At 35.6% G+C, this 24,146-nt stretch overlaps 1 protein-coding gene across 6 annotated transcripts in view; it reads right to left on the reverse strand.

Annotated features, from left to right (window-relative positions):
• Window positions 1-24,146, reverse strand: part of sdk1a (sidekick cell adhesion molecule 1a) — a 534,220-nt gene that overhangs the window by 189,354 nt on the left and 320,720 nt on the right. For 3 of the 6 annotated variants that reach the window (XR_015481050.1, XM_087244894.1, XM_087244893.1), the window contains exons 6-8: window positions 10,727-10,753; window positions 5,877-5,988; window positions 3,364-3,554 (exon numbers count right to left, since the gene is read on the reverse strand). Coding sequence is in view for 4 of the 6 variants with exons in the window: in XM_087244894.1 (XP_087101020.1) it covers window positions 3,364-3,554; window positions 5,877-5,988; window positions 10,727-10,753 (330 nt within the window). In the remaining 2 variants the exon portion in view is untranslated. The remainder of the gene's footprint in view (window positions 1-3,363; window positions 3,555-5,876; window positions 5,989-10,726; window positions 10,754-24,146) is intronic. The other 3 variants (XR_015481051.1, XM_087244896.1, XM_087244895.1) reach the window with 1 other exon arrangement.

A 24,146-nucleotide genomic window follows, 5' to 3' on the forward strand; every position in this document is an offset into this window, starting at 1 on the left:
AAACTGACTGCTGCTTTCAGTAGTATTGTAATAGGCATTTAAACTCACATTATTAACATTTAACACTGACTAAAGTGCACAAGGTGTACCTGTGGTGATCATTGTCAGTTTATCCTGTTGTTCAGCTGCAAGAAACAGAAGCCATTTCTAAAATAGTAATTTCTCGTTTAATAAAGAAAATATTCCTTCTATCCCGTGCTGTTACTTTTTTTAGAACACAATTTTATTCAGCCTTCAATCAGCCTTTAGTCTCAACAGTCAGGCACACTACTGTTGGTGTCGTCAATCTGGCAACCTGCGCTTGCGTATGTTTTGAACCAAGTGTGCAATACCTAGTTCAACCACTGGGTGTCAAACTGACATACTGCACCTCTAAATATCTGAAGAAATCACAGCAAAGCAGCAATATCAAGGTTTTTCAGAAACTCACAAATACTAGCAAACATTTATTTACTAATTATCTTATGAAGTCAATTGAAATTTCTAAACGAACTTCCCTCGGGTTCTGCAAAACAACTAATTTTGTCTGTGCGAAATAACAAAGCTATTGGAAAATTAAAGTGAAAACCTCAATCTGTGGAATAAAGTCTGCTGGGACTGCTACACTCAACTCAGAGAAGCTGTCAATCACAGCGATCAATCACAACATCAAGGTGGTGTGTGTATAAGACTCAATAACTTACTAGAAGCAAACATTCAAGAAAAAAAAGCACACTTGAACATACATCAGCATTATTTAAAGCAGAATCAACCTTGATGCAACCAATGGTGTGGATTTGGGGAAAGAGCTATATGCTTGTATGGCAGAAATGGCAAAAACACACACTACGCCTTTAAGTTTAAATCATTGAAATAGCACTGACTTGAAAATGCAGGTGAATAAAATGCAATCTTAGCTAATGTATTACTATTATCCATTTAGCTGCAGCAATCAAGGACGTCGGAGGGAAAAAGCACATTTGTTGATTTATTTTCTATAAACCACTTGATACATCTGTTTAATAGTTCTACACGGAATAAATATCTTCTAATGTACAGCTTAAGAGAGACATTATTGTGGAGATTTACATTTATGGGACAGAACTATGACGCATGGTTCTTCAGGAAAAGACCTGTAGACCGTCAAAACTCTGAAGCGCATCTTTTACATAAATAAGCAGATGAATGCATGCATACTTAAAGATCTTTGTATATAATTCAGACCTAGAGACACTAAGCTGTTGAAGTATGTGCAGCGTAACACTGACAGCCCACATTCATCAATTCACATCCACTCAGTCTCGCCCGGTGCAATATATTCCTGCGGCTATGGATCTGTCCTTCTATACATATGTATTGGACTTCACATGGAGCTCAGAACACCTGTCAGGTGGACTCTCGAACGGACACTGATGTGAAGTGAACAGAAGGCATAAATATTTAATATGCTGTTTAACTCGATGGCTCTCCGTATTTAACTGTACAGGGACAAACTGTACTGCATATAGCCCACTCAGTTCATGTTAAATATATGCAAAGACAAGGAAAGCTGCCGGATTTCAGCCTGACACTTGCATTAATCAGAGCAAACGCTAAAGCTAAATCATTTTGGAACAGCTAATTGAGAAATTGAGATATTGTGTTGTATGCTGCTGTCTCTCGCTAAGAGACGAAGATAAATTTGGGCTAGGAATTCATTTCTAGCACAGCACGTGGTTAACAAGTGTTGCAGAAAGAAATAGTAAAAAAATGTGCCTTACTCATTCATTTAGATAATTTACATAATAAAACAGTTAAGCTATGGTATAATGAAAAATAAATAAATAAATAAATAAATAAAAGGATGGATAAAAAAGTAAATAAAAAATCAAAACAAACAAAGCAATGAATGAATACATTTGGGCTATGAATTAACTTTTAGCACAGCATGCATTTAACAAATGTTGCAGAAAATAAGAAGGAAAAAAAGCCTTACTAATGTATTTAATTCATTTACATAAAAACATTATACTATATTATAATAAAAAATGAAATAAATGAATGAATTAATTAATAAATAAACCAAAGAACAGATAAATACATTTGAGCTATAAATTAATTGGTGGCACAGCACATAGTAAACAAATGTTGCAGAAAATAAGAAGGAAAAAACAATAATAATAATAATAATAATAATAATAATAATAATAATAATAATAAAAATAATAATAATTGAAGCTGCAAGCAGCAATGACAGTGACCTCGCACCCGAAATCACCACCGCCCGGTGACTTTTGGGTGACAGAGCACAATGGACTGTAATAATTTAAGCTAATAATTATATTTAAAAAACTGTCATTGTTAGCTATTTGTGTTATCGGGGACCACTCCGTCAAATGTGATAGGTGGTGCTAATGAGTCATTTTACCACACTCACTTCCGAAACCTATAACAAAGAAAAATTTTCACCACATCTGGTGCGTGTGCAAAGTTTTATGACCCTCAAAATTGCAATTCATTCTAGAGAATAATAATAAGTATAATAATAATAATATTAATAATAATAATAATAATTATTATTATAACAATAAAATTTATATTAATAATAATAGAAATAATAATAATAATAATAATATAATTTTTAACAAAATAAATAATAAAAAGAGCAAGGGAGCAACTCGGTCGCTAATGATAAATAAATTAATTACAAATTAAATTAATAAAACAAAATATATTAGAAATGTATTAAAAATAAATAAAACATTATTATTATTATTATTATTATTAATATTATTATTAAAAATATATACATGATTAAAAAACAAAAACAAAGGGTTAATAACAGTTGTCAAGTAATAATAATTATTATCAATGAATTAAAATGGTTCTGTTCTATTTATATACAATTACATTGATACTGTATAATGCACATAGATGTTAGCAGAAGCATCTTTCTTCTTCTAATGCATTGAGCTGTCCTAAAGATACGATAACACCAACATTTATCTCCTTACTCGTCGCTATTTCAAAAGACTACAAATTATGTGCACTTTCTGTTATTAAGTAAATCAAATGACTTGGAAATGGGTCCGATGGCACTTCGGCACTGTGTATTCAGGATGATCCTAATGTGCAGCATTACCTGGTGATATTCTCATAGAGCACTGTGACCGATAGCTGTAATGCCTGAGGCTCTCCTAAAAGCTCTTAGCTCAGCTAATACAGTGTGTAATTTCAGGTTTTATGCGCAGTAATGTAGTGCTATATCTATCAGTGGGCTTTGCTGTTCATCACTCCCCACTGAGTGGAACCATTAAGACAGCGGATTTTCTCCACAGATGTACAGCTGCGAAAGCATTGTGTCAGAGAGAAGAAATGAAGCTTTTATTGGACAAGGTGTTTTACCTGTGATGGAGAGGAATGCTCTGGCTTCTGCTGGTTTTACGCTGCTGTCCAAGAGCAAGGCCTCGCACACGTACATGCCCACGTCTGTACTCGTTGGGTTGATGATGGTCAGTCGTCGGCTAAAGGAGCCCACGCCGCTCGCCACTTCCACACCGTTTCTCCTCCACACCAAACTCAGCTTCTCAACCGGACTGTGTGGAGAACAAGAGTAACTAAATAACACGTTTTGAGTGATAAAAAAGTCAGCAGATCGATGTTCACTATAGTTAGACATACAGTGACATATGTACTTTTTGGAACATTTTTGTTGAAAGTATGAAGAAGTAAGAGCAGAAGCAATTTTTAAAAAGGAAAGTAAAGATTTTTTTTTGTTTATTTTTATTTTATTATTTTTTAGATTTTGTTAATACAACCCCAAATCAGAATAAGTTGGGACAGTTGGGAAATTAATAATAAATAAAGTATTTAGTAGTGATTTTCAAATTTACATTGACTTGTTTTTCTTGCAGACATTAAAAAACACAAAATATTTCATGCTTTGTCTGGTCAACTTCCTTTCATTTGTAAATATTCATCTTTTGCTGTCATTCAAAAAAAAAAAAAAGTTGGGACCGGAGCAGTTCAGAGCTAGTCATCAGGTAAATTGGTTAAATAATTATGTGATTTGAAACAGGTGATTTCAATAGTTGTAGTAATTATGATTTGATATGTCACCTTCAACAGTGCATAACATAATTAAAAGATTCAAAGAATCTGGAGGAATTTCCAGAGAGTAAAGACAAGAGTGCAAGCCTAAGCTGAACAACGTAATTTTCAATCCATCAGACAGCACGATCAAGAATCGTCATTCATCTATAAGCGATATCACTGTACGTAGTTACATTTACAAATGACAGTTAAAACTGTACTGTGCCAAAAGGAAGCCTCTTATTAACAGTGTCCGGACGCGCTGTCAAATTCTCTGTGCTCGGAAGCATCTGGGATGGGCCATCATACAGTGGATGTCAGATGAATGAGTCAGCTGAATTATTATTTCCGGTATTTTTGGGAAAAATGGACACCGTGTACTGAAAGGAAAAAAGGATCATCCAGGCTGGTACAAGCCACAAGTTCAAAAGCCAGGGTCTGTCATGGTATGAGGTTGTGTCAGTGCCTTTGGCAAATGTAACTCGAACTTCTGTGATGGCACCATTAATGCTGAAAGGTACATAAAGATTTTGGACACAATATGCTGCCTTCTTTTCCAGGGCATTTTTCAACAAGACAATGCAAAACCATATTATGCACACATTACAAAGTCCTGGTTGTGGAGGAAGAGGATACAGGTACTTGACTGGCCTGCCTGCAGTACCGACCTGTCTCCAATAGAGAATGTGTGGAGCATTGTGAAGTGCAAATTGCAACAACAAAGACACAACAAAGACAAAGACTTGTTTGCATAAACAATGGGACAAAATTACATCTGAAACACTTCATCACTTGGTGCCTTCAGTCTCTAAACTTCTTTTAAGTGTTGTAAAAAAGAATGGCAACATTACAAAGTGGTAAATACTTTACTATTCTAACTTTATTTGAACTGTGTTGCAAGAATCAACATTGGAATAAAATTGGCAAAGTTGGTGTTTATTTTGAAAAAACAAAAGAACAAGAAGCAAGATAGAACAGAGGAACACAATAAATAGTGTTTGTTGTACCACATGCAATAAAATACAAGTCAAATAAAATTTAGAAAGTACAATTTTCTTATTTTATTTGCCTTTTCATGCTGTCCCAACTTTTTCTCTTTTGGAGTTGTAGATTTCTTTTGGTCTTTTGAACTTTCCATTCATAAAGGAATTTGTTAGTCCATTTTCTTATGTTTAAAACTGATTATTTTTGCTCCTTAAAAAGCTGCAGAAACTAGAAAGTTAATTCCACTTTTATCATCAGATAACTCTTTGTAATCAAATCAATGATTAAACAAGAGATGATTTCACAAATAAATAATATATACTCAATCTCATAGAGATGCCCATTTGACAGTAGCTTGAGTTGGGATGCAGGTGTAAAATCATGTTCATAATCAAAAACAGTAACATCTGTAACATTTCATCACCTTGTTTTAAAAAGGTTTCAATTTACATATTCAAAAAGAAAACTGTAAATGTATTAAGTAATAATGCAACATAATTAATATGCACATTCATAATATAATGCAACTCCCATAATCCCACAGTTACAGTCTCACTGGACCATATTAGCTCAGTGATTGTCCAGTTTCCTGCATTACAGTTGTTTCATCATGCTTTAAATTAGTATAAATCCATGGAACAATTTTATAACCTGAGCTCTTCTTGTAAAAATAAAAAGTGTTAATTTAACAACAGCTACAGTATATTAATGGCTTTGAAAGGAAGGTTAAATGGAGAACGACAGTGTGAATATTGATTGTTGTGATCCCGTTAGAGATGAATGAATATTAAATGAACTGTGGTGCTGCTGGGAACAGTGTGTGTCCATATAGCTGTACTCACCGTGCATTAGCTACACACTCCAGCGTGGCCTCGCTGATCCCGGCCACAACGGTCGTGTTTCGGGGTGGGATTACAATCACTGGAGCCACGGGGTCCGCCGGAGCCTCTGAATCTAAAATGGGGACAAGGTTAAAACAAGAGTACTTTAGATTTTTATTTGACTCTACAATTAATGTCATTTTTTAAAAGTTAAACAAGGTCTATGCTGGGCTTTCAGACACACCAAGAGATCCCCCAATAGAACAGTTTAATCAAAAATTAATATTATTAGCGTATTATTACTCAACTGCCACTTTTTTTTGAGTGTCAAAAACATACAACAAAATTGATGGCCGAGTCTTGTTATCTGTTCTAGTGACATTACTGCGTTTTTGCCCCTTATCTTGTTTATTTGTTTAATCCTGTTTTCTGCCTGCCTCTGACCATTTGCCTGCCTATTGATTACGATTCTGGATTGCCTGTATAGATCTGTTTGCTGGCCTGACATCGCTAATAAACCTGCATGTTTATCCGCACCTCTGTTGTCAGTGTCACTTCCCTCGTTACAGAAGACTCAGCCATGAGTGTCTCAAAGTGAGCTGTATATACTGTATGTGTGTGTAATTAGTACTTGAGCAGCATCAGCTGTGTGTATGCAATCAGTCAGGATCAGAAACCAGTTGTGTGTGTGTGTGTGTGTGTGTGTGTGTGTGCGTGGTGCACGACTGGTCCATTTACCAGCAGATTTGTAGTCCTATGTGAGTTCGAATGTTTTTCAGCAATCTCTGGTGGTTAGATCGCTGGTGAACTTCCATGTGCAGGCAAGTGTATAATTATATACAAACTATGCATCTGGTTTTACGGACACCTACAGTACAAATGCCTATTTTACAAGAAATAGTGAACACATACGCTGCCTCTTGGTGCTCTTGATTTGCCGCGCTAAATTAATATTTTTTGGCTCAAACATGCATTCAAAATGTTATGCACCAGTATAAGGGTGGTCAGATGTTTATTTACGTTATCTACTATTATAATTAAAAATATTATTTAGGATACAGATCAGAGCATACTATTTAACTTAACTGTTAAATGGCAGACTCGCCTCCATACATTTTGTTTTGATGTCCTTTAGGGTGGGTCAAGCATAATTTGGGGGATCTGACACCCTCAACCCCCCTGTAATTCGCACCCTGAGTATGTTACTGTATTTATGTAAATATACAGTATACTGTCGGTATACAGTATGCTTTTTCACTCAAAGTGCCAGTAGCTCTTGACTAAAAATAATTTAATAAAATAGTTCAACAATACCTAAAATTCAGCTAAAATCGTCTTTAATGTTACAACGAAAAAAAAAGTCACCTACATCTTGGATGATTTTCAGTTTTAGGGGATCTATCTTTTTTAATTACTCTGAATTGAATTTTGGCCACCTGACATTATGACCTACATCTAACCTAATATTAACGTCTTTTTGTGTGCTTGCTGGTGTATAACTGGCCTAGGTTTCTTTCAGCAATGATTCCGAATGCATCCGCTAGTTTAAATTAGTCATCAATTACATATGTTTCAAATGTGAATGCATTTACCTAATAACATAAAACAACAGATTTGACATTAGGGATCTATCAGCGGGATCTACACTAAATCCGCCCAGCATGTGTTACAGCAATTCCACTCTGAAGAAGACAAAAGCCAGAGCTCTTTATGTTTTATGCTTGCCTGACACTGAATGTTTTGAATAATGAATCTTTTGGCAGTCGTCCTGTAACATGCTCCAAACAGTGGGATTTCTCTCCACCCCCCTCCTCCGGGCTGTTATGCGAAATCATTCTTGCATGAAAATATGCTTTTTACATTTTTAAAATGACCCAAGCACGTCTCCCGTCTAATAGTGAAAAATTAAATACTGCCTATTAAATCAGCTTCATTCTTTCCAGAGGAAAATTAAGAGAATATCTAAAATATTGAAATCATATGATAATGAGGATTTAAATAACTAAGGCGAATGCCGGAATCGGGCCCTTTGATGTCGAATTTGACGAAATGCATGAAGGAGCTGCTGCACTTTCTGTCAAAAAATTGGAACTCGTCAGTAACTTCACGCAATGCTGTCTTAAAATGGACGGGCCGCTCCAATTACAGATCGCATCGGATGTGACTTATTAAATATGTCAAGCAGCATACAGATTCCATAACCACATATTCAGGACGGAGGGAACCAAATGTAATAGCTTAATTGAAAAATTGGCCGAGCTTTAATCTGAATATTGTCAGTGACCTTTAATATTCACAAAAAGAATATTAAAGGTCACTGCTAAAGATTGCATTTCGCTTTATGATTTATGTTTGCACTTTGGGCTACATCTCCAGCAAATATTACCATGCTGCAGGGTTGAAATATTTCTCGACAGACAAGGCAAACTTTTTTCTTTGCCACATACAAACAAAGTGTGGACCAGCCCAAATATTTCACTGAGGTGAAAACATTGAAAAGCGCCATGCGGTTTCTCACATATGTAATGCTAATTCAAGCTAAATCTCGAACACAGTGTAAACAGGAACGCGGTTCGTGTAAGTAAACCTCCAGCGGGCTTTCCTGTTGATAACAACCGAGACCGAAACAGATTGCGTGGAGCACATGGGCCTCCCTCCCTCCCTCTGTATTTGCAGATGGGGCAACTCTTTGCAATACATTAAGATATTATTGGAAGACTCATGTTTGCTTTTGGAGCAGCGAGAGTGAAAATCATGCGGTGTGATCATATGTGAGGCGTGAAGTGTGTTTCTAGGGATCCTGCGATTGCTTACTTCTGCTTCAGTGAGTACGTTGCCTCACCTGTGGCCATGGGAGGCAATAATCTGACCAAATTCATCAGGGATGAGGTAAACATCGCAATTTCCCTTCTTTTACCACATGATCACCATTGGACAAATGAGCCAGATGCCAGTTTCTACTTTCAAGGCATTTGGGGTCTTCAACTTCATGTTTTATCTATGTAAATTTTATTAGTCTGTGAATATTAAGTTATGTTATCTGCTTTTTTCATTCTTATTTTATGCTTGTTATCTCGGCTGAGACTCAAACTCATTTAATTGTATTATGGTGGTTCTTAGACTGCAGAATCTTTTGTTGAATAACTCGCTATGGGTTTCTTGTGATGAAAAGAAAATATTTTATACAAAATAATGCTGTTTTGACTTGCACCGTATTATTTTTATTAAAGGCTTCCTTCATATGGAAGTAAATGAATATTTTCTGTTATGGATTCTTTAAAATATCATATATTGTGTTCAACAGAAAATATGCAACCATAAAGGTGTGGAAAAAGGTTGAGGGTGAGTAAATTATGACATAAAGATACTCATAATCATTTACTTTTTTTTTTTTTTGACATTGACTTTATTAGAACCCAGATTTTGGTGCTTCATTTCAGTGCCACTTAAATACCTGAGCTGTGAACTGAAATCAGAGGCTGGATTTATGGCTGGATATGTGCTTTTATATATGATAAAGCAACCCAGTAGCCAACAAGAAATATGCATTTCTTGTGCATTTTGTAATTATTGTTAAACCTGTTTCTGCACAAGTGCAGCCTGATTTTTCATCCATGCATGTACAAGCAGCTTGAACATGTGTTTTTGCACTATTTAGGTTGTACATAAGGTGTAGGCACCGAACCAGGTCATTGTCTGTTTCATTGAACAACAAAAGCACTAATAAAGACAATCATAACAGACACAATTGCTTTGTCCAATGATCACACACTTCCATACTGTATACTACAGTATGTGAAAAACAGAAGGCTACGGGAGAGGATTTATGAATGGTAGTGAAGTGAAGCAACTGATGCAGGCCGGTCATATGATTATGACAAATGGCAGATGTATGTGCAAATTCCATTCACACTACCCACAGTCGTACTACGTACTTTTCTAACAGTCATGAAGTCAATTCAAGCTGTATGCAATTTTGGACACAGCTAATAAGTTAAAGAGTGCATGCATGGAAAAGGGAATAGTGGATATCATCTACTGTACTTTAATAGATTACACTGCATTTTTATCAGTTACTTTTTGAAAATGCACAAACACTGCAAGTTACTGCATGATAGATACAATGTAAGCTTAATACTATTCTTTAGTGTAATATTTATATTGAAATGTACTGTATATTCTATCATTTTAAACAGGACATGAAGTAAGTCTGTTCATCTTGACTATTAACAATATTCATTTGTAAATACATTTATATTTATTTGTAAAAACAAAAACTGCCAGCAGACGTACCTCCAGTTATGTATTTCGCTGTCCCCAGAAATTTAGACATGGGTACGTATTCGTAATGAGCCTGGGTTTTATATGTTGCTATGTTTTTTTATATACTTACAGTTTTATAGTTACACAGTTTTTCTTAAAAAATATTGTTCAATTTAAAGTAATAAAAAAGACTTTTATAATGTCTTCCAAAAAAAATTTTTTTAGAGAACATTAGAGCACTGTTTAGGCACATTATTTTATATGTATTTATTTGCTACTGGTATCAAAATAATAAAAAAATGAGCATTACTAATTTCAGAGTGGATAGTTATTTTAAAAAGTGAGCCGATTGTAAAATGGGTATATTATGAAAACCTACAACAATCTGCAATCCTCAGCATTCAGCATTTCAGAACACTGAAAGCCTGATGCTTGTTGTCCATAGAAAAAGCCATTCAATGAATTGTAGTTATAAACAAAAACATGAGAACAGAGCTTTGTGTCAAGGTTGAAATGGAGGTTTTACAAGATAAAAACAGACATTAACAAGATAAAAACAGACGTTTTCCACTCTGGGGTCTGCAACTTGGTTTTCTAAGATATCTTACCATGTGATCCACGGTACTTCTTGTTCGCTTGTCCGGCAGCAAGGCAAAAAAAAAAAAAAGAAAAAAAAAAGAAAGAAAGGACAAATACCAGCCAAAATAGTGAATTTACAGTATGCATGTGTGAATATGAACAGTGTGATTCATACAAGTAAGAAATGTGATTGCATTCAACATTAAAACACTGACAGCTAGGGCAGGGCGATATGGCAAAAAATGCAATCTCAATAATTATTTTCTATATTGAACGATAACTATATATTTCAATATAAGTTGTTAGAGAGTCCATTAAATGACATAACATATTTTCGGTAGAAAATTTAGTACATATCTAATATCAACACACTTTTAGATTCCCATTGTTGCACATTTCTGCTGTGTAATTGGCTTTTAGATCAATATAGAGTAAAAACGTCCAGAGCTTATCATTGTTATTGACATAAATCTTATTCATGATTTGATATATTATCATTTATCGGCCCAGCCCTACTGGCAGGTCAACAAGAATATTACTCCAGCACCAGTACAAGAATGTTTCCTACTTGTGTGAATCAAATTAATCGTATATAAGTGTTTCTACAGCTTAGGGCAACTGTGGTCTTATGAAAGACTCTTTTTGGTTTATTTTGTCTGATTACAGTACTTCTTTAGAGTATTTTGTATTTTCACAAAGCATGTCTTATATCTACAAGATATAATGTGTTTATTATCATTCTGTATTCAAAAATAATGATAATGATTATAATATTTTGGCTTTTTTGAAAAAAATACTTCTGTGTCTTTTCACAGATTTCTAGCTTGTACAATTTAGCCATAATTAAGCTAGCATTTTCAAATTTTAAATAATAAAATGGTTTGTTTATTTCACTCTCTGTTTGGATAATTATAGTTTTAAACCTAATGATTAATTTTTTTTTAGAATAAATTACCTTTTTTGTTTCAATTGGCAACATAAGTCATTAAAAAGTAGCAAAATAAATTATAGCGCTGTAAAAAAAACTTTTAATGTGACCAAAGTTTGAGATCAAATCTCCTGGAACACAAATAAGTGCCCAAAGTTGCAAAAACCCCATATGCAGTATGGACAAACTAAGCAATTACTGAAATGTGAAAATGAGATCATAATATATTCAAAACAAGATTTATAAAGGTCTACAGTGCATAATGACAATCTACACACGCTTCTATATTTGGAGCTGTTTTTACATTTTACTGCAGCGCATCAACCCTGAGACTCAAACAGAGATAATGTTCAAGTACATGACCTGCAGTTAATTGCAGTTGAAATGTGAAGGAACATGCCGGAACAGCCTTCTCAAGGCTGGAGCGAATTGGGCTGAGACGATAAATAGCAGAAGAAGGGGTGAAGATGTCCTTGTTTTCCTCCCCTAAATCTGTCGTCGCCTTAATTTACACAATGCCTAATGAATTCCTATGAAGCGTGAAAAAAGGTGATCTGATACCAAACTACACACACACACACACACACACACACACACACACACACACACACACACACACACACATATGTAAAAAAAAAACGAAAGAGAATAGAACAGCTGGCAGATTGACAGGCAAAAAAAAGACACTAAAGCTATAAAATATTCAGCGATTCAGGGACTGGGGAAACTTCAAGGCACACGTAGGAGTTTCTTTAGAAGGTATTGTCATACAAACAAGGCTGTGGAATATAGCCGAGGAAATATAAGGAAATATGCGCATTTGTAGATAATGCCTGGGAGACAAATATTTGCTTTGTTTTTGAATGGAAGGTTTAGTATGGACGCCGGATTAAGCAGGCTGGCATATAAGTGGAAGATGGAGGCAAACGGTGGGTGATCCACCGGCACACTGTGTGATTTCCAGAACTGGCACCTGTGAACAGTAGGCCAGATTGACATGGGGGAACCTGAGGGTCTATTTAATGAATCAGTGCTGATATGGCAAGCTGTTTCAACATTTATATTACCATTAAGTCTTACACTAATATGTGAGCCTGAACCACTTAATTTGCATGGGTATTTGTAGGAATAGCCAACAATGCAGTGTATGAGTTGACATGATCAATTTTATTTTAGAATTTTAAGTATCATTTTTCATGAAGACATTGGCAAATTTCCTAATGTAAATATATCAAAACAAAATTCCTGATTAGTAAAATGCATTGCTAAGAACTTATTTTGGATGCGTAAAAGGGTATTTTCTGAATAATTCAGTTTTTCTGAAACCTCAGATTCCAGCTTTTCAAATAGCTGTATCTCGGCCAAAAATGGGTTTATACTAACAAACAATACACCAATGAAAAGCTTAAATAAACTATACCAGTATACATTTTTAAGCTAGTACTTGTTTATTTTTGATAGACTGCTAATATATATTTCATTAACATATGCAACATAATATGTCTCATCATATGACTGTAATGTGCTTTTGGTATATGTCATTACCGGACAGAATCTGCTGACATTTTTTTGCTATACATAATAATACATTTTTAACTTTTATTTAATGTTTGCAATGCAAATCCTATTTGATCCATTTATTTGGTAAACAAAGCAAATCTCTCATATATTATATCTACCATATATCTACTAAAATACATTTTTACTTTACAAAGGGTACTGTAAATAAATCATGTGAACAATTTCACATTAGTCAATAATAATACTAAAAATAATTAAATGAATTAATATAATTTTACATACATTTTTTTTTACAGATTCCGTGTGGGCCCAGTCATTACACTTTAATCACACTGCAGTGATTTTGCATATTTGCACATTTACAGTAGACTGCAGTTGACTTTGTTCAAAAAAAAAAAAAAAAATTGATAAAAAAAAATCCACTATGCATTTATAAAGGTGTGCTTTACATAGGTGAGTGGGCTTGACAAACCACCTGTAGAAACAATCTTCACTTAAAAACTGTCCCTTACTCTAGCGGCTAATTCTCTGAGCACTAACAGTTTCTTTGCATAATCTATCATGCACACTTCCTGTGTGTACTGCCTCTTCGTGTTGATTTGCTGAATGTCTCCTAAATTTTACATCACCATTTTTTGCTATTGACTTCTATGTGGATCTGTCATTCAGATATCAAATATTATTTTTGAGCAATTTTTCCAGTCTAAAAGTATATTTTGTCTATTTTTGTCTATTTTTAATTAATAGTGCTGTACTTTAAAGAAATGGTATTTTAGAGAATAATTAAATATTAAGCACTATTTCTAAAGAATTTGCACTAGTATCCAAAGAACAAGAAATAATTATTAATATTGTTTTTTGTTTATAAATGTACTAGTACATAAATAATAAACATTCGCACATAATGGATACATCTCAGCATCTGAGTATCTAAAAATACTAGTAGCATGAATTGTTAAAATGGCTTGCCATAGCCCCAGTGTCAGACAGGAGGCTTATTCGCAAGCCTGCTCAATAATTGATGCTATATGGGGGTATTATTTTTGATAAATATTACAAATAACGGAAGACAACATTTGAAATCCGGTCGTGCCCTCGGATAGATGCAGCCTCAGAAAAAGTAAGCAGTGAATGGTGATGCAGGATTTTGCGGCTGTGACCTCATCGACACCTCGTGCTGACAGCTGATGTGCCACTCCTGACTTTAAGCACTGTTTCTAGCCTTGCCAGTTATGTTGAGGTGAACTGCTGTCAGGTGTTAGTCGGTGAATAAAAGCACACGGGGGGGTTTAGCTCCTCACGGGCTTGTTCTGCTTGTGCCCTGTCACTTGTTTTGCCAGGTAAGGAGGGGGGGGGGGGGCGATGAAGGGGACAATGCAGTCCAGTGGTTCGGTCGCCCCCAAGGCCCTGGAGGCAGAGGAAGGCTCTCAGGTCCTATTTAGAGAGGCTCCACATAAATTAATTGGAACAGAATCAGTGTCCCAGACTTTATCCATATTCATTGTTATTTTGTTTGGCATGTCCTCATGGAGAGACCCTGCCGTGGCCTTCACTGCCTGTTTCTCACATCTAACCCCAGAGGCCGCGCGCTTACACGTTCAGAGTGCCATGTCCAAACAGGACAGTCTCCAGAGGAAGTAATGGGGATAGTTCAGTCCAAAAAATAAAGAAACGTCCCAATAGTCTTTTCCATAGAAGTTGACAGTTGAACACCTCTTTTAAGCTACAAGAAAGATGAAGAGCTGCATGTGGCTTGTGTGCTACAGTATGGCTCAATCCTAATTCTACCCCTTAGCACTTTCCCTAACCCCTACCCCTCATTTTGCGCATTCACAGGAAGGGGTAGGGGTGTCTTTATTTTGAAGGCATAGGGCTAAGGGGAAGGGCTAGATACCCCTTCAAACAGAGATTTTCAGGACCACACTCGAAACCAAGGGATAAGAAAATTTCCCCGAATACACCAGCTACAGCGGCCATTTCTCAGGGGTACATTTTGAAACCCTTCCTCTTCACACTCTGTTTCAAGGGCCAAGAGGTAGGGGTACAAAAGTGGAAATGGAATTGGGTCTATATGTACATATAGAGACTAAATAAAAAATAAAATGAACAAGATTATATAGCTGTAATCTAGAATTAAAACATAAATAAATACATACATACATCCATACATAAAAATGTAAAAAATACATAGTGAATACTTTTACATCTCTAATTCTAAACATTATTTAATTGCTGGTAATTGTAACAATTGTAGGAATTGCTTCACTTAGGCATAGTTTTTCTTGTGGTTTTGCAGAAATGTTTGCAGAAATGAGTCTTAGAGATCTATCTATCTATCTATCTATCTATCTATCTATCTATCTATCTATCTATCTATCTATCTATCTATCTATCTATCTATCTATCTATCTATCTATCTATCTATCTATCTATCTATCTATATATATATATACATGAATATATATATATATATATATATATATATATATATATATATATATATATATATATATATATATATATATATATACAACAGCTCTGTCTGGTTTTGAAATCTGATTGGCTGATAGTCGTAAAATATTTTGCAATATCAGAACTCGTACAGTCTGCCCACCCTTCTGTATTACTTTGCCCACATAGAGTGACAGCAGATTAGAGGTCTGCATTTTCGGAATAAAGCGCAGTTGTGATCGGTAACTCTGGTGTAATTTGAATGGGAGCGGGCGGTCTATATCGCTCCCGAGATGTGCTGTGTGTGTGTGTAAATGAATTAGAGAGAGCGCGCATTTGCCGTGGTGCTGTGTGTTGCTTGTGGCTTTCTGGACACTGTAGCATGCAGCTGGGGTTTTTTTTGGGGGGGCGGGGGGGGGGGCATATTTAATCGCTATACATTTTACTTTCTTTCTTGGGCCAATATGTACCTGCTACGTGTATAGAAATAATACTTAGTTGGCAAAAATATTGAGTGAATATGTTTGTAAATCTGACTTTCAAAGAGTCAGCGCCTCACCAGCCACAAACCTCATCATACATCACGTGGCACTCATGTCTTGTCACAAAGGGGCAAACAAAACTGACATTAAGCCTAAAATCCTTGCACAACCTACAGTTTTATCGGTTATCTCTCTCTTTTGGTAGTGCCCAATTTTAATGTGAGATTTTGAAAACCAGATCTAAATTTAGTGAGAACGGTCGGGATGGGTAGAAAACGAGGCAAGTCGGGCAGCAGGTAAACAAAGACTGAATACATGGCTGGAGTGGCCTGGCAGGAGCGGGATTAAAAATACAGTCCCGTGCAGATCTCTACAGCAGATCAATAAACTAACTGATGGGGCACAACACATGCCTCCCACCAGTGCTGATATACAGCCATATTGCACTGCTACTTGTGTGGTATTGCTCACATATATTATAGAAATATATCATAACTACATAAATTAATGTAAATGAATAAAACAATAAAAAATTATACAAAAATAAACAAATAACTATAAGCAAGTCATGTTTTGGCAATATGATATTTTAGTTAAATTATCTTTTTAAATAGCATAAATCTGCATGTCCTTACTGTTGGCATTAAAATAATAAAAATAAAATGCAAAAGTCACAGTGCCAGTCACACCTGCAGACAGCCATGGAAATTCTAACTTAGATATTCCTAATGTGATGGATATGCCAAACGTCTGCTCTGTCAAACAACAGCTCTGCCTGTTATAAAGGTGGAGGTTTACACAGAGATGAGAATCAATGTGCAGGACTGGGATATATTACAGTACAATAGTTCACCGTAGTTTCTGCTGTTATGAAGTGACGGCCCCTGAAATCTAAGAGCTGCTGTGAAGGTAGAGGTTTTTCTTTTTTAAAGGGACTTCATTACCAGCCTTCTGAAACTGAGTTCAGGTAGCGCAATGTAGGAGTGGGATGTGGGATAATTAGCCTGAGCGAGACCCTGCTCTCTTTGAGTCTCACATTTCAGACATGCACTTTTATTGTTTCCCCAAACGAAAGGCAGAACTTCAAAGTAATGGACCTGAAAGTCTGCTCTGAGAAACAACAGTGTCTACAGCTCAACTCAGCTCACAGTTCTGAAACGAACACGGCAAAAGAATATTTGATCATCATTCGGTTGAATACATAAATTTTTTTATTATTTTTTTGACAATATATTATCACACTCTTACTTACAGCAACAAACATTACATTTTGCCATCAGGATATCATTATGTATAATATATCTATATAATATCACTTTGAAATTTATATATATATTAGTGCTGTAAAAATTAGTGCGTTAACGCATGCAATTAATTTTAAATATGTAACGCATAATTTTTTTTAAGCAATTAACGCAGTTGCAGATTTTTTTTTTACTTCCTGTTGTGGTCGACGTGTGTTCAACATGCAAAGAAATATGTATAAGACCAAGGAAGCCCTTTTTGAAGGCAGGTTTCAGTATAAAACAATTATGTCGCATCACCAGGCTCTCCAGAGTTTCATGCAATTTCAGGTGTGTCATTTTTAACTTTTGACTTTTGTTTTATTGGAATTTGATACTGCATGACGAATGGAAAGAAAAACCTCCGCATTTTGTGACTCAGTGGTCCTTTAAGGCAATCAAATTGCTGCTTACATGGTAGACTCTTAATTAGAGTATTAATCGGAGTATTGGTGTCTTATGTAAATGTACTCAGAAAGTGTCAATGAAGTTGCGAGCTGTAAAAGTCAGTGCATTCCAATGCCTTTCTGCATGAGCCCTCCAATGTTTCATTAAGTTGCAACCTATCTCTGGGAATCATCCACACACACTCATTCACACTCATACACTTTGGACAATTTAGCCTACCCAATTCACCTGTACCACATGTGACAGTGGGAAAACTGGAGCACCCAGAGGAAACCCACGCGAATGCAGGGAGAACATGCAAACTCCACACAGAAACGCCAACTGATCCAGCCGAGGCTCGAACCAACAACCTTCTTGCTGTGAGGCGACAGCACTACCTACTGCACTCTGCGTCGCCTACATTGCTGAATAACAGTGTCAAAATAAAACATTAAAAACAATAACAATTTACTAATTTAACAATAAAATAGGATGCAATGTTTAAACTGTGCAAAAATTTTATTTTAATTAAGATTTCAACTTTTTTTTTTCATTTGATACTGTTTAGAGTTAAACAGAGCCTTTGATTGTCATTTCGCTTCTTAATTTCGCTTCTCAATGCGAAAAGTGCGTTCAGTGTGATCGGCCCCTAAGCTGGTTCCCTTTCATCATGCAGTAAGTTAGTAAAATAAAGATGGTGCCATCGCAGAACAGTGCATACAACATTTATGAAAGATATTCATTAATGTGTTGGTCAATTTGTCTGCTTTATAGTGCCATTTATTTGCTCTGCAATAAAATTGAAGTGGGATAAACGAACTGAGAAATGTTTTTGTTTAGTTAAAATAGATCTATGTCTTTTGGGGACATAATTTAAAATTAGGAAAATATAACAAATTACAATATTTCGCCAAAAAAAGCAATTTATTTCAAATCACAATAACAGGGGTCTCAAGTCTCACACATTGACTGTGAGACACATTTTAAACAGTTCTCATGCTCTCACGCCATACCTTGTTTTTGTCACGCTGACGGATGGATATTTCTACAAATCATATTTTGAGCAGGATTCAATAAAATATTTGTGCTCGCAGTAAGATATTTTTACAATCATAATTAAACACCCTGTTTATAGGCTAAGCTTCAATTTCCTAAATCCACCAGTTTATTCCCATTTATTTCTGGCAATTCTCATATATTCCCCTTAATCCCCATGGAAAGTTTCTAGACTTAAAATTTCCTGTATTTTCGCAACCCTAATCGTGCATTGTGATAATATTGTATAGAGGGAACTTTGGTGATTTTCCTCTGCTGTTGCCTCATAAAAATATGTACAAATCCTTTTCATTCAAAAACTCCCAGTACATTTCACAAACAATTAAAAGAAATGGGAAGTAACACGCTGAATTAAAGAGGCAATTTACATTATCAGCTGCACAGTGCAAGTAGAAAAGCTAAAATAATATTTTGTAAAACATATTCCAGTTATCTAAATATTAAAAATCAGCCCAAAACAAACATGAAAACAAAAGGTTATGTCATTTGTCTGTTTGCTCCATTCCTTCAGTGTTGAGAACTTTGCAATAAAGCAGTTTAAATCAGAAAAAAGTTTATTTCTCTGGGGTGAAGTGAAACTCTTTCATCCTATAAAAGCACATCCTGTTCACTGAGCTATCAAAGGAGCTGTCAATCAACAGGTTTCCCCTGGGCATTCAATATGAATTGGACAAAGCTGCAAATGTGCAATACGCCCCGTTTCTGCAGTGACCTACACAAAAGCCTTTCATTAAATAAATCATAGGGAAATCCTTATTCTGAGTTCCACCCTTTCACTTTAATGGATCTTCACATCTGAACAGAGTCCACTTACCTTGCATTTGAGATGCAAGTGCGTCGGATGAGGTGTAAAAAGCCAGATGTATTGTTCAGGTTTATTGTTGGTCACGTAAGAAACTGCATTAGTTTCAGACAGAAAACAATCTGCTTGTTCAGTCTGATGTCACACATCACAGTTTCCAAATGCAAATTTGATGCCAATTGTGAACAATAAATAGCACAAATATACTCACAGTGTGCTGAAATACCAATAAAAACCATGATCGTCAGGCAGTAATACCACCTTCATAAATGATTATAATATTAATAGTTTTGGATTCTCAAGTTCACAGACTATAATAACAACATGATGTTATAAAAGATTCACTTTAATGTGTAATATGACAAAACAGTGGTCTTAAATATCTATGGAGATTGAGTTTTCTCAACAAAACTAACTAAAGGCTCGAAACAGTTTGGTGATCCTGAAATATTCTTAATTAAAAAATGTAATCCATACCTAATCCCTTTCCCTAAACTAGGGCTGCACGATATTGGACAAATCTGACATTGCAATATTTCATCTTTCTGCAATATATTTTGCAATGTGAATACAATTTCAGCAGATGACTTGATTAGCTGTATATGGAATGAAATCATTTGTTTAGATTGATTGGGATAATCTTGCAGTGGAGGGAATCAAACATATTAGATAGAACAAAGATAAAAGTAAAATAAGCAGTGCTTTATGGTTTTCCAGTGAGTAAAAACAATAGTCAGGTATTCAGGTACAATAATTGAATAAACAAATGTAATGTAAAATGCAAAAATAACACCAGCTACGTTTCCATGCACCTATTTTTCTGCGAATAAAAAAACAGTTGATGCTAACGGCAAGATGTGCATACATTTTGAAAATGTCCATAAAAACATATAAGCATAACTGAGTGGAATAAACCCTTTATTCGATGAGAAAAGATGTGCATACAAATTTTAAATATGATTTTGTTATAAGAGGTCATGTGATGATAAAAATGTGTTTGAGTGGACAAACCAGCAGGTTGAGCACACTGTAAAACTCTGATATGTTTTTTTTTTGGTCATTCTAAAATGCCTTAACCATTTCAGTATTAGTGTTATTATATTATTAATGACCTCCAGAATCAAGAGCGTCTGTGCTCCATGTCTCACGCCTTCAAACGCCACTGCGCGTTCACTGTGTGTCAGGATTGCCTCTGAAGTCATTTGTTAAAAGAAGACCATACCGCAACAAATTCAGTTTTTATTGTTGATATCTGTCAGCAGTTAATCAGAAAGTGACAATTATGTTTGCTTTGACTCATTAGATGAAAACGCTGCTTTATTCGCATGTCTTTTATGCGACAATCAAGTTTTGCGCATAAAGTTAATTTGCATTTTTTGGATGGAAACATAGCTATTGCAGTCGTCATTGCTGATCAACTACAGTATAATACCTAATCAACATCACAGATTCTGCAATGGTGCTATTGTGAATGCACATATTTTCATATTGATGCAGAAACAATATATTGTGCAGCCCAACCCTAAACCTAATTGTCATTTTCCATCCAAAATCAGAGGAGATTAATAGTTGGATAACAATGATGTAGAGAAGCACATAATCCTAACTTTAAGTTTAAATTGAAGGGGCACCTATGATGAAAATCAACTTTTGGAAGCTGTTTAGACAGAACTGTGTGTAGGTATAGTGTGTCCACAGACATACTGGAGTGATATAAAGGTTTGTGGACTTAAATCTAGTTTATTTTGGACATTAACATAATGTGCATCCATAAAGCATTGTATATTAATGTTTATCATGTCACATTTGCTGTGCAAAAACAGTGTTTGTGTGTGACTCATCATTGCAGAAAGGCTTGAATTAACTCCACAACAAAATACATCAAATAATCATTAGGAAAATTTTTACTGTATAGGGAGATCTGCTTCATTTTTGTCTGTCACTGTACTGTTTATCTATATGAGACGGCTACACCTATCAGAGCGATGTCTATGGCTTTGACACACACGTGGAAGCGATGGGTGGGGGGGAACCATCTCATTTGCATCAAAGGCACAGGCTTCAAAAACATCTATGATGTCCTAACTGCTTAGATTTTCCAGGTTCAGAAAGGTATAATAAATAATCTAATTAGTATTTTGCGCTGAAACCTTAGAAACTATTTGGAGACACAAGAGACATATCTTAAATCTTGAAAAAGGGGTAAAATATTGTAAATATATCCCTTAAATCAGATTGGTTGTTTGGAATGTGGTTTCAGGATCAACACAGATGTGGATTCAGGATCAAGTCCTACTTGGTGAAATCACACAAACCCTTATAATATCATGTGATGTAGATCCTCAGAAATCTTTCTTTTAGTCAAAGAGTCACAGGTCTCCACCACCACCAACATCTCTCAAACTGCTTAGCATTCCCTCCCTGCAAGCTCATCTTATCGACTGACACTCGCATTGCTTTGTAACGGAGATGGCTGAACAATAAACACAGCCATACACAACCCAGGCTGTTTGGTCCTTATTCTGAGTCCCAGATATCCTCCATCAAAACAACTGATCCCGATCCGTGTGACCCACGATTCAGACAGGTGAGTGATTTCCCACTTCACGGCGAAAAAAAGAGGAACGATGGATTTCCAGAAAGTCAGAGACGCCGCTGTTGACACAAGGTGACCTTTTCAGTTCTCTGTGTCAATCAAGATGAAAGACAAGCAGAGATCTGGCCGTAAACTTTAAAGAAGCTTGGTATTTCACCCAGAAGAAGAAGAAGCGCATGACCACATATTTCGAAATCGTGCAGGACGAAAAGACCCAGACAATATGAGACTGGAGGGTCAAGATGGTGTGAAATATCTTGACAACGTATTTACATTTAATCATACAAATAAACGAAACAGACAGATAGACAGACAGATGGAACTTGAGGCTACTGTAGATCCAGTGTTCAAATTATACAATGACGATTGGGGGGTGGTTGGGGGGGTTAACTTTTCCGGTAACAGTTTGGTAATACATGCTTCAGTAAATCAAATACATACACTTACAAACATATTTAAAATTACATCTAATTTATTAATAAAATGTGATGTTTTCAGTGTTTTGAGGGATATTTAGTGACTATTTTAAAGGTTTTTGTAGGTCAAACTATACAAATTATGTGCCTAAATTTTCTTTTTTAGGTTACATCCAGATATAAACACCTATTTTACAAGAAACATGTTTTGTGAATGCTTAAGATGTCAATCAGTACTCTAGAACTGCCACTTTCAGACTGTTGAATGATATTTTACTACCATTGATTGGCACGATTGAATGCATCACAATGGTATAAACTGTTATGGGGGGGTCAAATGTATATTTATATTATACATTTTTAATTATTAATATTTAAGAAAGTTAATATAAAAGAAAGATATTTCTTACTATTTAAAGGCTGATCCCCCCATACATCTTGTATTGATGTCCTTCAAGGGGGATCAAGCGTTAATTAGGGGGGTCCATCCCCCCAACCCCCCTGTAATTTGCACTCTGTTTAACTACACTACAACTACACTACAGCTACACTAATCCAGATAAATTCATTCTTTCATCCATTTTACTTCAGCTTAGTCCTTTTTATTTTATATGGCGTCTCTACAGTGGAATAACCCGTCAACTTATCCAACATATGTTTTACACAGCGGATGCTCTTCCAGCCAGAACCCTGCACTGGGAAACACCCATACACACTCATTCACACACATACACATCGGACAATTAAGCTACCCAATTCCCCTATAGAGCACGTCTTTGGACTGTGCTCTAACAGGAGCACTCTGAGGAAACCGACGCCAACATGGGAGAACATGCAAACTCTAAGCCGGATAAATAAAAAAATGTTCTTTTGGTCTAACAACGCACCGCATCCACACATTGTTTTTCAATCAAAGTTGGTCAACTGCACTGAAATGTCTGAAAATGCTTTTGTTCTTGTACTGTGCATGTGTAAGGTGCAACACACTTTTTTTTCTTTTCAGACACTGTGGCAATATGTCAAAAAAAGCAGTACGTTTTTAAATGTACCAACAGTGAGGTGGAGTTGTTGTTGCGAGTAACACAGGGGTATAACGTTGTAAAAGTAAGCAAGAATATCGATTGGGATATGTGCCAAAACAGAAGCTCTGAGTAAACAGTGAGTTCTGTTTAAAGAAAAGCAGTCTGGAGTATGTACAAAATGACATCAATCTTTAACAATGCTGTCCAAATGTAGAGTATCCAAAACATCTGTTGAACAATGTTGTACACTCTTTTAGTAAAATTGGTGACATGACCAAAAAATATGTCTTAATTTTTAAAAGACCCAGCTTTCAGTCGGCACTGTCACAAAAACATTTGGCATCCACAGGATTATAATTTCAAAACATATTAATCCGCTACATAAGACATGTTAACCCCCTGCCCACAATTAATTTTACAATGGATTTTTTAGGCACCTTTGGAAGCTTCAAAATAAAAGCCACCATCCAAAACTATTATACGGAATGGAAGACTACTCTGACTC

Source organism: Danio rerio, chromosome 3 (assembly GCF_052040795.2).
Source record: "Danio rerio strain M-AB ecotype USA chromosome 3, GRCz13ab, whole genome shotgun sequence".
NCBI lineage: Eukaryota > Metazoa > Chordata > Actinopteri > Cypriniformes > Danionidae > Danio > Danio rerio.